The sequence below is a fragment of the Onychostruthus taczanowskii genome, unplaced genomic scaffold (assembly GCF_017590055.1).
Source record: "Onychostruthus taczanowskii isolate IOZ18803 unplaced genomic scaffold, ASM1759005v1 scaffold77, whole genome shotgun sequence".
Classification (NCBI taxonomy): domain Eukaryota; kingdom Metazoa; phylum Chordata; class Aves; order Passeriformes; family Passeridae; genus Onychostruthus; species Onychostruthus taczanowskii.
This window is the reverse complement of record NW_024505561.1, coordinates 4,763,586-4,776,862: the sequence shown is the minus strand read 5'-3', so window position 1 is coordinate 4,776,862 and position 13,277 is coordinate 4,763,586. Positions and strand designations below refer to the sequence as shown.

Genomic DNA, 13,277 nt, shown 5'->3' with positions numbered 1-13,277 from the left:
GAACATTAAATTAACAAAGAAACAGAAAAAAAAAAAAAAACAATAAAAAAGTTTCCAACTTAACACATTATTAGGCTGTGAAACCCCAGGCTGTAAAGCATTCATGTGGCTGAAAGCTGTAGAGAGGTCATAGTTAAGCATATGTAGAGCACAAACCAAGCTCCTATAGGCATGGATTACCAAAAGGCTATAAATCTCCATGCCTTGGAGTCTAAAGTAGTCTCTTGTTACAACGTAGAAGATTAAGACCAAACAGAGCCATGCAAATAACCTTTCTAGAATCTCTTAGATTTTCTTATGAAACATCTGATACTGCCCATAGAAGCGTACAGGATAAACCACAGAGTTACAATTACCCTGATCCAGGCCTCTGTAATCCCAGAGATTAAAGGGTAAAGTCAAAATAATTCTAGACTACATGCAGCAACAGTGAAATTCAACCAATTTTCATGAAATGCAGTATACCAAACACCTAGACAAGAGCATTTTATTGATGCTGTAGGTGCACCCCTAGATCCCTGGCAGCTGCCAGGCTCCTACACAAGTCACTGGATGTCTTGAAATAAAGCTAAAAGTACATATTGTCTAACTTCCATGCAAGAAATGAGATTTTACTGGATAACACCAGTGACTCTCTGGCAATACTATCACCATCTGGAGACCCTGCCCAACCCAAAAAGCTGCAGGAGTGAAATTTTAAAACAAGCATTTTTTTAAGCCTTATTACGGCAAATGCACTAAGGCAAATTCTATCACTTAATCTATGTTATTCAGTGTTATATGTCCTTGAAAAAATCATCATTAATTATGCTACCAATTTCAGTCTAACAATATCAGTCTCTTGAATGGTTTGCTGATTTTAATTCTGTAAGCAGATTCTAGTCCTAATCTACTGCTTTTTAGTTTCCAAAGCAAAACAGGCATATCAAAAATGAGCCTTGGTAAGTCTTTGTGTGCTTCAAAATGTAATTCATCTATCACAACTCACACGGCTGAATTATCAGAGAGTATACACGGGTTACTAGTATCATTCACCACATAGCACCACTTGGCTTCCACTCCCTCCCACCTTTCATACACAGTGATTATATGCCAGCCATGCTTGTTTTATAGTTTTCCAATCTTGTGACACCTCTTAAGGATGGAGCTAAAGATCTTAGGAGGCAAGAAAGCAAAAAGCAGTCAGACTCGAAGATCACTGCAGCTGCTCCTGCTGCTAAATAGGTACTCATAAGTTAGGACTGCTTGGTTTCCAGGACAGTTACTGTTCTGAGAATCTGAATTATAAAAGGAGTAAACAAACTTCTGATGTCCTGCAACTGTTAGCTCCCACCCTTTGCCACCATGGTTTTTAGATATAATTTACCCATTTTTATCAAGTTGCAGGTAGTAGACCACAGAAGACATTGTGCAATCTCAGTTTGAGCAAAATTGCATGTGACAATACAAGATTCTTTTCAATATCCATTATTAAATCCATTAAATGCTAGCACTAACTAAACCCATGTCAAATGAAACATGACAAAAAAACATCTTGTTAATCTCTTCAGTTTTGTACACTTTCATTTTGTTTTAACTGACTGCACTTCATAGCTGCTCAGTCCTTTCAAACAGAGGACTTGAACATTGAGTTTCATTGATGCTTCAGAATTAAGAAGCCAACAGTTCTTAATGTACAATCCTACAAACAGACCTAAAAGCAGCATGGGAAAAGGGCCAATGCAATTAAGCACTATAGAAAGGATCAGAAGAGCTCAGCAGCCCACACCAACAAATAGAAAAGAGAGACAGTAGAAAGGAGCCAATACAGCAATTTGTGCCTGAACTTCTTCCAATTTCTGATTTAACCAAGTTTTCCTGTTACATTCGCTATACAATACAAGAAAACATCTCAAATCAGGGGCAAAAAGAAGGTTTCACTCCCACACCTAGAAAATGTGTAGCCATAGATAATAGTCACTGAAACAGGTAAAGGCTGTGTTCTCATCTCTGAGGTGCCATATTCGACTACTACTGGATCTTTGGCCAAAACTCAGCAGGGAGAAGCAGAAAAAAACACAGGCAGCAAGAGAGCATCACACACTGTTACTGTTTTGAGCACTGACCCATGGTCACTTTTTTTAAGAATTACTTAAGCTTTCTTAGAAGACTGAAACACTGGATTAGTGAAATTAGAAACAATCTGAAAGTATTTCACTGCTTATCAAGTGCTTTATATACAAGGACAAATACATTACATATATACATGAGAGAGACTATAATTTCATTCTACCTTAGATCCTTTGAAATTAAAATCACTATGTTTAATTCTGGTCAGTGGTTACAATTAGACAGAAGCTTAACCAAACTGATCAACTTGTCAAACCATGGGCAGGGAAAAAGCTAGAAGGAATATTTTTCTTTCACTACATGGTACAAATCCTTCTTGCATCAAAGCAGTTTAAGAATTTTCCATCTAAATAAAGCACCACCCAGCTGTCTGTAATTGACTTTATTATCACAGATTTAAGACTGCCTTGATATAACGACCTCCAAAGTGCTACTAATATCAAAGACAGGAACCAGTCAACAGAACACCAGAAGAACTCAGAAGAAAATTGAAAAAGAATGTATTTTAAAGGGTGTCTAGAAAGCCACTGCATGCCTTCTAATTTACATTCATCAAAACTGTTTAAGAAAGTACCTGCAGGAAATCTTTAAAACACAAGAGCAAGAAAGATTATTGAAGAGAAGGTGAACTGAAATAATGTTACATTACTATGTCTTTATGCAGGACTAAACCAAATTTTATTTACCGTTCTCTTCTAAAAGTTCCAGTTTGTTCTCTTGGTAATGCCCCCATGACAGTGATCAGTTATCACCGGATTTCACAACCAAGACACAAAGCCTGACTACGCACAGAAACGCTGACTTCAATTGTGTCAGCCTAAAAGTCAGACAAGCCTAGGAGGGGTTTCAGGGCAGTTCACCAGTGCAGGGTAAAAGCCCCAGCTCAAACTGAAAGCAGAAAGATCTTACACTACTTAGAAGTTATCTGTAGCAGTGCAACTCCCACTTTCCATCTGGCACAAAAAGGCACAGCAATAGCTCTTGACACAGGTGAAAAGCTGTTTATTTACCTGTGATAAATCTAAATAGCTTCTCATGGTTGCAATCTCAAAGGGAAAATTAAAGAAAAATCCCAAGAAAAAATCAGATATCTTACTGCATTAGATTCTTCCTCTAGAAAGCATTTAAAAACATGTGTAATTTCAAGCATATGGTTTAGCATTTTCACTAATATCAACCTTTAGTAAATAAAAGCCAAAACTCATTAAACACATATTACACTTAACCTTCATCAAAATCAGTCCCAGACTCATTTGCTGGTTGCTCTTTTCACCATTCTGTAAGATACTCAGAAGCTGAATAGTGACTTTATTCCACTAAGTACAGAAGGCTGGTGCTCTGGATCATATTCAAGCTAGCTGCAGTCCACACAGTGATGAAGAATGAAGATCATAACATCACTGATGTCAGTCTCCACATAAAGAGAAGTATACCATGCCTAACTTTTGACTATCATGTCCAATTGCAGATATACCTTCAGGTAACTCCTGTAGTGAGGTACTCATTACTGCATATTACATTCATTCCACAAATCATGGCTGCACTTGGTTCTGTAAAGTCCAGTTTGAAAAGCTCCAATGTGATGATTTAAGAGACGGGGTGTTAATGCCTAGATTCCTTCAGCCCTATGGGCAACAGGGAACTTAAAAACTATTAAAACATTATTTGTTCTATAGGGATTACTTATTACACATTCAATTTAGTCAACCATGTCTGCTGAGAGGCACACAAATCCCACCATAGCTAATTTAAGAACTTACCAATTTCCCTTGCAATTCTGACAGCTTCATCTGCATCCTGTAAAAGCAGGAAATGAGACCCAACGTTAATCCCATCAGCCATTGCACTGTGTCCTGAGGGCAGTCATATATTGCACTACTGTCTCCTCCGATTCATTTAATGTTTGATTTTACAACCTCCTGACCCTTTTCAGCCAGAGGAATGTAAAATTAATACCATAAGTGGAATGTAAATTCTACCTCATCATTAGAGCACTGAGGAACTCAAAGCAATGAGGAATCAGCTGACAGGAAACACAACCAGGATCGCAAAATTATTTTCTGCAGTTGTAGGAATTTAATGCTAGAATTTAGACGTTTACAATCAATAATGGACCATAAATCAGATCGTTAAAGTTTGTCCACTACCAGCTTGTTTCTGTCCTCACAGGTATTCCTTGTGTTTTCCTGACTGCTGTCAGTAGGGGGAGTTGATTCTCTATTGTTTGGGAGTAATTCAAGTTCAGGAAAAAAAAGCCTTGTAGAACTTCTTCAAAGACAAATGGGTTTTGTTTACTCAAGAAAGAACACAAACACTTCAGTTTTGAAAGTTCTGCATTCTGAAAAATTTTAAACTGTATCTGAAAGGAGAAGACTCCCAAAACTGTTTTCATTTAAGAGTTGCAGAAGCCAACTTTACAAATCCTTTTGTTGATGCCACCTATTGCTTCCACTGTCAAACTACTGTAGCCAGGTACAGAAAAAAGTCCTGGGAAACTGAGAGAATAAAAACCAGGATACTTTAATTACTTGCATTTCAAAAACCAAATCACTTCTCCTGCAGCAGTTAATTCTTGTTATTTCTACTGATAACAGTATATTTCCATTATACCAAATTAGAAAGAAAAAGGGTTAAATTACAGTGGTACATGTTACGCTTGAAAATTCCATCCAAATTTGATAATATTTATACTATCCCATGACATACATTAAAAAATTTGTACAGAAGGCAGTAATGTCTGGAAACCACCAGCTGCTAAGTGTGTCTGAAACTATGGGGGCTAACTTATGAACATTAAACTGAAACCTGATATTTTTAAAGCTTTCAAGGCAATCCATTTTAAAAGCACCCAGGTCAGAACTTTAAAAAAAATACATAAGAAATGTTCATACCTGGTTCATTTATGTCCGATAATAAAACAAAATCCTCTTTAAAAGTCTTCAGTACCTAGTAACAGCCCCATGAAGAATAAGAGGGCTGGCAGGGGAAGTTGTCAGAAAATTTAATTTCCTTTCATTAGCTAGTCTGCTCCACAAATCGGTGCTTGTTAAGTTCAAAGCAGTCCTGAAAGCAACATCAGTTTTAAGTCTTTTTACTCCAGTCACATCTGTTAATGAGATTTTTCCAAATAACAATTGTTTTTAACTCAAGAGATAAATCTAGAAAAAAAAAAAACAAAAACTGCCCCTCACACCCCCTCCCAAAAAAATCCTCAAGAGTTTACTGTTTTATTACACCTTGCTGCTTTCCATGACCCTGCACCCTCCAAATTTTAGCTTAAAGGGATAAAATGCATGAAAAGGGTCATTTAAGAATGTTAGTGGTTTCCACACATTGAGTTTGAAGGTTCTTTGTTCCTGCCTGTGACAGTTATGCGAGAATACTTCCCCTTAATAGCCTCTCTGTCAGGAAGTGTTAAACCTGCCAAATGCAGACAATTAGAGCCTCTTGAACAAAATGCAGGAAGAGTGATGACTGATGAAGAGCCACGATTATAGTCGAGAAGGAAACTTTTACATTTCTTTTCTATTGCAAATTCCCCCACATATTTGCAAAACAGAATTAAGGGGGGGAAGCAAACAGGGTAATCTTTTTTCACTTAGTTACCTGCAAACAAGTGGCTAACTGATACACTGCAGTCCACAGGAAGACAAGCTGCAAATCATTAGAGAGGAACTTTTCACTGCCACTGTATTTTTACACATGCATACAACTTTAAGTAACAACTGATTGGTATCAGCAGCACTAATTGTCTTAGTTCTGGCTTGAAAAGATTTTAGTCATCTGCCCAGCACAGTTATTAATTTACACTGTGTCAACATCTGTTTCTTTTACAGTTCTAATTTATTAGAATGCAAACTCTAAGACAGGAGAAAAAAAAATTAAAATCCATGCATACTCCAATTTTCGCTTTCAAAGACCATTTCTGAACCACAAAACAAAAATATGCTATGATTTAAAGAGGAAAACCAACGACAACAACAACAACAGAAATTGATATATTGCCATCTCTGGTAAGTCTTTTGATCTTTTTCCATAAGAAGGTATGTTGAACAGTTGGTTAAAATATCACGAATTTCACTTGCTGGTTACATAAATACAGAAGCAGTTTGAGTAATCAAGGAAAGTTAGGACAGTAACTTTAGCTTTTTGGTACATAAAACTCATGACAGATACACAATATTTGCACAAGAGGGACAAAAAAGTGAATGCTATGATACTGCCCAACACACATGTCCAAAATATGTGCAAGATATACAAAACCACACTGGTACTAAAAACACTTTAAATTATTTTTTGAAAGCAAAAGTCCTCAATGATTTACTGCTATTTCTTTCAAAAGCACATTAGCTACACTACCGTTTTCCCAAAATAAACTGGAAACTGTAAAGAAATATATAATTTTAGCACCACCTTTTATTGTACAAATAAAAATGTTCAAGTAATGGTAGAAGTTAATAAAAGTCCTAAGAGTTATAAAATTATGTCAGTGTTTTCACAAATAGGTGATTCCATTAAGTTAGAGACACAAAATACCCCTTTCAGCATAAGAATTCCTAACCTCCTACTTTCATGGACATGCCTCTCAAGCAGGTACCAGCAGGTGGAGACAGAAAAACAAAACTGTCTTGATGTAGGCGAATGCCCGGGCAAAGCTGATTAAGTGACTCCTAGAACTGTGAAACATTGTATTAATGATGAAGAACTGCACCATGGTCTTCACGGCTGAGGGTGTTAGCCTTAGAGAACCTCCAGTTCACATCCAGAATCTTTAACAACCTCCCCAACAGTAATCATTCAATCCTAATGTCAATATCCCAGTACAAAAATTCATCTAAAACAGGTACCAAAACTTAACTACAGTAAATTCAGAGCCTAGCTGAAGACCTCTAACATGTTTACTGACATCAGTGAAACTCAGTAGACACAGACATTATTATTCTGTGTCTACATCCAGCTGTGTTCTACCAGCCATAAAACCAAACTGGCTGTATATGGTGAAACAATACAAAAATAATTCTTCCCTTGCCATTCCTTTCCCGGTTTTTCACCACAGCATGTTCTTATGCTCATTACTCAGCCTTCACTTTCTAGTCTCTTACTCCCCTTTAGTTGTTCACAGTCAATACATCATCTCAGCCCTAACTTTAGTATAGCCATTGCTCACATAGATTAATGCTAATTCTTTTGATTAAAACCGTTTATGACTACATCTCCCAAATAGGTTTTATAAAACTAATTCTAGTTACACATTTTGAAATTAATTACCTTTGAACGCCTTTGTTGGCTTTCTAGCTGACAGCACAAGACTCCAGTTCCTTATATGTTCAGACTGGATTTCTCTATTGCCCCAGTCAACTGAGAAACTGAACCAGGAACGAGAAGAAAATTACTCTTTATCAAACTGCCCTCTCCATTCCACATCTTTCCACTCTCAGTTTCATATTTGCTAGAGCATTTGCCAGTATAAGAACAGTCACTCATGCCTGATGCCAAGCATCGTCCTCTTTAATCCTTCCAACTTTAAGTATATTGTTGAAAGGCTTCCTTCTTTTAAATTTCTAATTTAATTACTACTCACTGGGAATTTTTCTGCATGCAACTTCTCCAAGATGTCATTACAAAACCTTAGCAGTGTCTCCTATGTCTAAGTGCTAAGCAACATAAGAGAGGAAAAATATCCTTTATTCAGGAAGGACCCAAGTATCTGCAGCACTATTTAACAAGGATAAAGATAACCCTTCTAGTAACAAAGATTTTCAGTGCAGTCCTGAGTTGAATAATGAAGCACTAGAAGTTGTTGCTCTGTGTTTGCTTTAACTATTCATCCACAAAGAACACATGCAACAGATCCGTCTCAGTTTCTAGCATTGTCAGAGGCATAAATGCAGTTTTCCTCCAGCTTTACTGAAGTCCACTTTAAAATTGAAGCCACATCTAACCATCTTAAGCATCAAGCAAACAACTCCTTCCTAAAGACCTTTAAAAATTTTATTTCTCAGGAAAAGGAGCCCTCAAGGATTTTGAAAGCGTCATAACGGTAACTAAAATAGATCTCCCACAGAATGGCAGAAATCCTAAACAGTATCCCGTTCCTTGTGTGTTGCTGTTCTGATTACAGCTGGAATCATGCAGCTTTGCCCTTCCTATCTTAGTCCGAATTTGCAAAATAACATATCAAGCTCTAACCAAAGATCAGGCATCCTGTATGACCTAATTATTTGGGTATTCATTTGAGCAAAAGACATTGTCACAGGAAGGAAATCAGAGCACAAACACAGGCACATATTTAGATCCATAGCAAGTATGACAGTATCAATTATCAGAAGCTTTATTTCCTATAATTGGTAATCAAAGCACTGGTTAGCCTAAAATTTGGAACTCCATTTTTTGATGGAGACTGCAATGCTGACAATGTCCGTGGACTTACCTTGTTTTTATTTGGTGGGCACATTGCAGATTTGGGTTTGGGGTTGTTGTTTTTTTGGTTTTTTTTTTTTTTTTTAAGATATGTATTCTTTTTCATCAACACTCTTCAGATAATCAGAACTCGTGCAGGGCTGAGGTAGGTGAAACTGGTACGACATGGACACTTCGGGATTAAGCAACCACCACATAGATCCTTTCAATGGCAGAAGACTGGAGTTCTCAACTCAGGCCTACATTCGAGTTCAATTGGTTTTAAGGGTATTGCTGCATGTAGCCCATGGCCAACCACATCCCTTACGTTGCCTTTTTGTGTCAGGAACTTCAGACAATTGTCAAAACCAGTGCAGCTGAAGGTCTACAAAACAAGTGCATACAAGAAAGCAGCTCAGCTGCACTGGTTATAGCCCTATCTGTTCCTTAACCATTATCCTTCTTTGTCAGGTTTGGGGTTTTTTTATCAGCAGAATAACAGACCCTTATGTAAGTTTTAATACAATGAGAAAATCAGCATTTTGAGTATTAAATTCAGCATTCGAGAATGTTTTGTGGTGTTCAAATGATTAATTCAAAGTTATCTCCTAGCTAAATGCTTTTCTGGAAGTTACTTCTGGAAGTTACTTTCAGGATTCCTAGAAGAATATACAGGATATCAAAACAAATAATGTTATGCCCAACAGCTTGGCTGCTGTTAAATCTTATGAGTGCTGAAGGACCACATACACAAAGGACTGCTAAAACATACAACAAAAAGCTGAAATTTGCCAATTTGCCTCTCCCAGACTTCAACATGGCCATGAATGCCAGTCCAAAACTCATATGGAGTCCTGCAGAAGGGAAAGAAGTCTTTGCACTTTTACCTGCTGCAGCATTATCCTGCTACCAGACATTACAAACATCATGCATTTCCATCACAAGTACTGAAAAATTCTCTTGGACATTTTGACCTCAGCTATTTTATGATTTTATCATTCTCTCTCACTAGTCAAGTTCTCCAGGCAGCCTCATTGGACCAGGTAATTCTGTGGAGGCTGAGCCCCTTTGTACTCGATTTACCTTTCACTTTAGTCAGGTTTTGGGGGACAATTTGTCTCGTAACAGAGTTTAAAATCCAGCTTAGCTACTACACTCTTTTCCATGCAACTTAAAATTTTACTCAAACTCCATTTGAAAAAAATTTGATTTGACATGTAAAGCATAAAAATTTTCAACCCAGGAGGTCAACATATTATAATGCACCAAGTTTTTGTTTTATCCAATGAAGGTTTTAAAAGAGAAAAGCTTAACTACATTAACACAGACAATATATTAAGACACACAGGAAAGCTTGTAAGAATCCAACAAAACTACTATAGCAGAGAATAAACAAAAATTGATATACCTTATTTAACCTTATAAACTACAAAGAAATAAAACTTTTTTTTTTTTACCAAACTGTTGGAAGACATTCCTTCTAAAACCACACAAAGAGCATTAGCTGTAGATTCTGATAAAGAGCCGCCAAATTCTCCCCCCACATCCCATCCTGAATTTTGCAACACATGGATATATGCACCATCAGAACAGACCATAAAATGGAAACTTCACACAGTTTAACAAACTTCTCTTAACTCAGAGCTGTCAAGATCTTGGCCAACAAGAAGACTTGAGAAATGTAAAGATGTGCAAATAAGTCAAATCCACACCTGACATTTTATACATCTACCTGCCTTCATGTCAAATTTAAAGCAAAGTATTTTTAGAGACTCCACTGAAGAACTCCTAATACATCATTTATTATCAAGGACTTTCTCCTCTTCTCCAAAGCTCTCTTGTTAGTAAAAATCTGTACTTCATTTTTAATTACCTTTTACTGAAAAAGAAGAGGAAATGATAATTAAATTCTGCATCAGCCCTTCAATAGGTGTACTTTGATTTAGACACTGTTCCTACAGTGGGCAGACGGTAATTAAATGATTTCTCACCTTGACTACTCCATCAAAGCCAGGGATCGTGTTGACCTTTGCATTCTTGGCTAACAATTTGCTTTCAATCTTGTCTCCCATAGCTTGAATAGCATGTGTGTCAGGTCCAATGAAGGTGACACCTTCTGATGCCTGCAAAGACAATGAAGACAAAACTTTAGGAGACAAAAATCAGCTTCTCCATAGACAGATATCACTATTAACTTTTTTCTCTTTTTGAGCTGACTAACACAACAAGACTCATAAGGCAGCGATCTCTTTACATAACAACAGAGCAATACATAAATATTTCAGACAGTTCATTAAAAACGTGTATGACCTTGTGAAACTATGTATACACACAGATTCAAAGCCCTATAATTAGCATTTGTATAAATCAAAAGCTAGGACAGAGAAAAATAGCTGCAAGTGGAAGTAGTCCAGCCTGAAAGTTAAAAGTATCCCTTCAGAAAAGAGAGGCTTGTTAATTCGCCACCGAAATAACCAAAAAGTGATTTACAAAGATGCATTTGCCAAATGACAACAGTTTAAAATTCTATTTCGTTTGCATTCCTAAAACCAAACCTCAATGAAACATCACAATGAAAATGCAGTCTTTAACTCAATATATATAAGACCTTGAAAATAAAGCAATAAGTCAAATAACACTTCCTGATTCTTTCAGTCAACTCTTCTCCAATAACAATGTGGAAAGTAGTTAACATAAAATGTTTTAATACTTCAACATCAATATGTAGTTAAAACACTGAACTGCAAGTTTCTTCCTCCTGTTTCTCTATGCCAACAATAGACTTCAGCGAGGTTATTCAGAAAGAGGCATTTTTTTAAACTTCTTCAGGTCAGTACTACATTAAGCTAAAGACAATTCTATCAGAACTTTTCCCTGAAAGCTACTGATGCAATAGCAAGCACACATGTGCTTCAGGTAACTTTGTATCTTTTGTACTGGATAGAGAAAGAAGATGAAAGAGGGATAAGGATGAAAAAAAATATTTTCTTTTTAAATCAAGTCTTGCACAATTTTTCCACGTTACATTTTTTTTCCATCTCCCCAGTTCTAAAATATCTGTAAAATGTCTAAAACCAACTTGTTTCTAGCCAATGGGCAGCTAACTTAATATCACTACTAGCAAAATGGTAAACAGCAGTTTCTTATACCACAATATATGCCTTAGTATTTGGTCTTTCTGACACATACTTATGCTAAACAAACCATATAGTTACAGTCACTAATGATAAAAAGTCATTTGTTGAAGCTTTGTGTAGTTACATGATGGTAATACATGATCCAATCCCAGAACACAGAAAAATATGTTTAAGCTGGGAAACATCCTGCTATCTGTCATCTTATAAGAGGCAAGAGATCTCAACGTGCTCGGGAGTCACCGTTTGCACTGCCAGCAGCTTCCTAGCAGGAGCAATGTGACAGATTATTAATGTGTGGATTATTTCATACCATCCCAGCTAACAGGGAAATAGAGACCATCCAGAAAAGACCAGGTGAGAATTACAGACACACAAGGAAGCTCAGTGCAAGGGCAACCAAACCAAATGCAGAGCATCAGTTCTGCTACATCAAAGGATTGTTAGCTTTGACTCACAATGAACCATCTGGGGCTTTATCTCTGCCCACCTCTTCTCTGCTGCATTGGGCTTCTTAGCTTAGTAACTCAGGAATTAACAACTTGATTAATAGCTTTCTTAGAAAGTTGGGAAGAGTGTAATACAAAGAAGGAAGAGAGAGGAGGACCAAAACAAGGGTGCAGATCCATAATTATGTAGTGCTCAGATCCTTTGGTACTTGAAGAAACACTTTTTAAAGGAGAAGGGAAAAAAAGCAAGGAATTGATGCATGAAACCACAGTGACACAAAGTTTGAAGCTGACTGTTTCAGAAACAACCTCAAAACTCATACTTCTTCCTCTCTTAAAAAGAGGCAGAAATAGCTACCTGCATACACCTAGAGGCAGGGCAGACTTCTGTCATCAGACTGTATCCCAATCTCAAAAAGCCTTGTGGAAAAGGATCACTTTACATACTTGACAAGTGGAGATGACACTGTCCCTCTTGTATCACTTCTAACCTGGAAATACCTTGTTTCCACAGTTTCTGCCACAATACTGGCATTTCCATCCTGACCAATACTACTTCAAACTTCACCATGTATTGCTTCCTCTCCTCACTTTCTTCTCAGAGTTTACCATCAAAAACATGAGATCTCCAGAGGTCAAGACAGCAGGTTCAAAACTTTTGCTGCCATAACAGACCATCCTAGACTTGTAGCTTGCAGTCTACCTCCACACTCTTAGAGCATTTCTCTTCTCTCTTCTTTGTTCTGACAGAAAATGAAAAATTTTCATGCAAACTGGAGGTCACAGGGGAGGATAAAAATTACATTGATGGCATCACCAAGCATGCACCTTTCCAGCCAAATGCCCACAGAGGACATCATGCTTGACCTACTGTCTCATCTCACTGATTTGTGGCATGGACTTGCAAAGTGCCCAGTTCACTCCCCGCTCCTGTCCAGATAGCTGGATAAGAAGAGAATAGTACCATTCAGGAAAGACTCATGAACCACCTGAGAAGGACCACTGCAAACTATTTCAAGAAATTAATCTCTGCATCCAATATATTTGTTACATGAATCCTGTAGAGCTGTAGTACTCCACATGGATACAGCCCATACTACTTACTAAAAATTAAGTACCAGATGATGTGCAGCAGATACACATTACTCTAATGCAAATATCACCTGTTGCAACCTGTATCTTTGTC

The 13,277-nt window shown here is 37.2% G+C and overlaps 1 protein-coding gene across 2 annotated transcripts in view; it reads right to left on the bottom strand.

Moving 5' to 3' along the window:
* Nucleotides 1–13,277, bottom strand: part of PCCA (propionyl-CoA carboxylase subunit alpha) — a 269,931-nt gene that overhangs the window by 183,825 nt on the left and 72,829 nt on the right. For both annotated transcript variants that reach the window (XM_041423356.1, XM_041423355.1), the window contains 2 exons: nucleotides 10,500–10,631; nucleotides 3,870–3,906 (listed from right to left, as the gene is read on the bottom strand). In XM_041423356.1, the coding sequence (XP_041279290.1) occupies nucleotides 3,870–3,906; nucleotides 10,500–10,631 (169 nt within the window). The remainder of the gene's footprint in view (nucleotides 1–3,869; nucleotides 3,907–10,499; nucleotides 10,632–13,277) is intronic.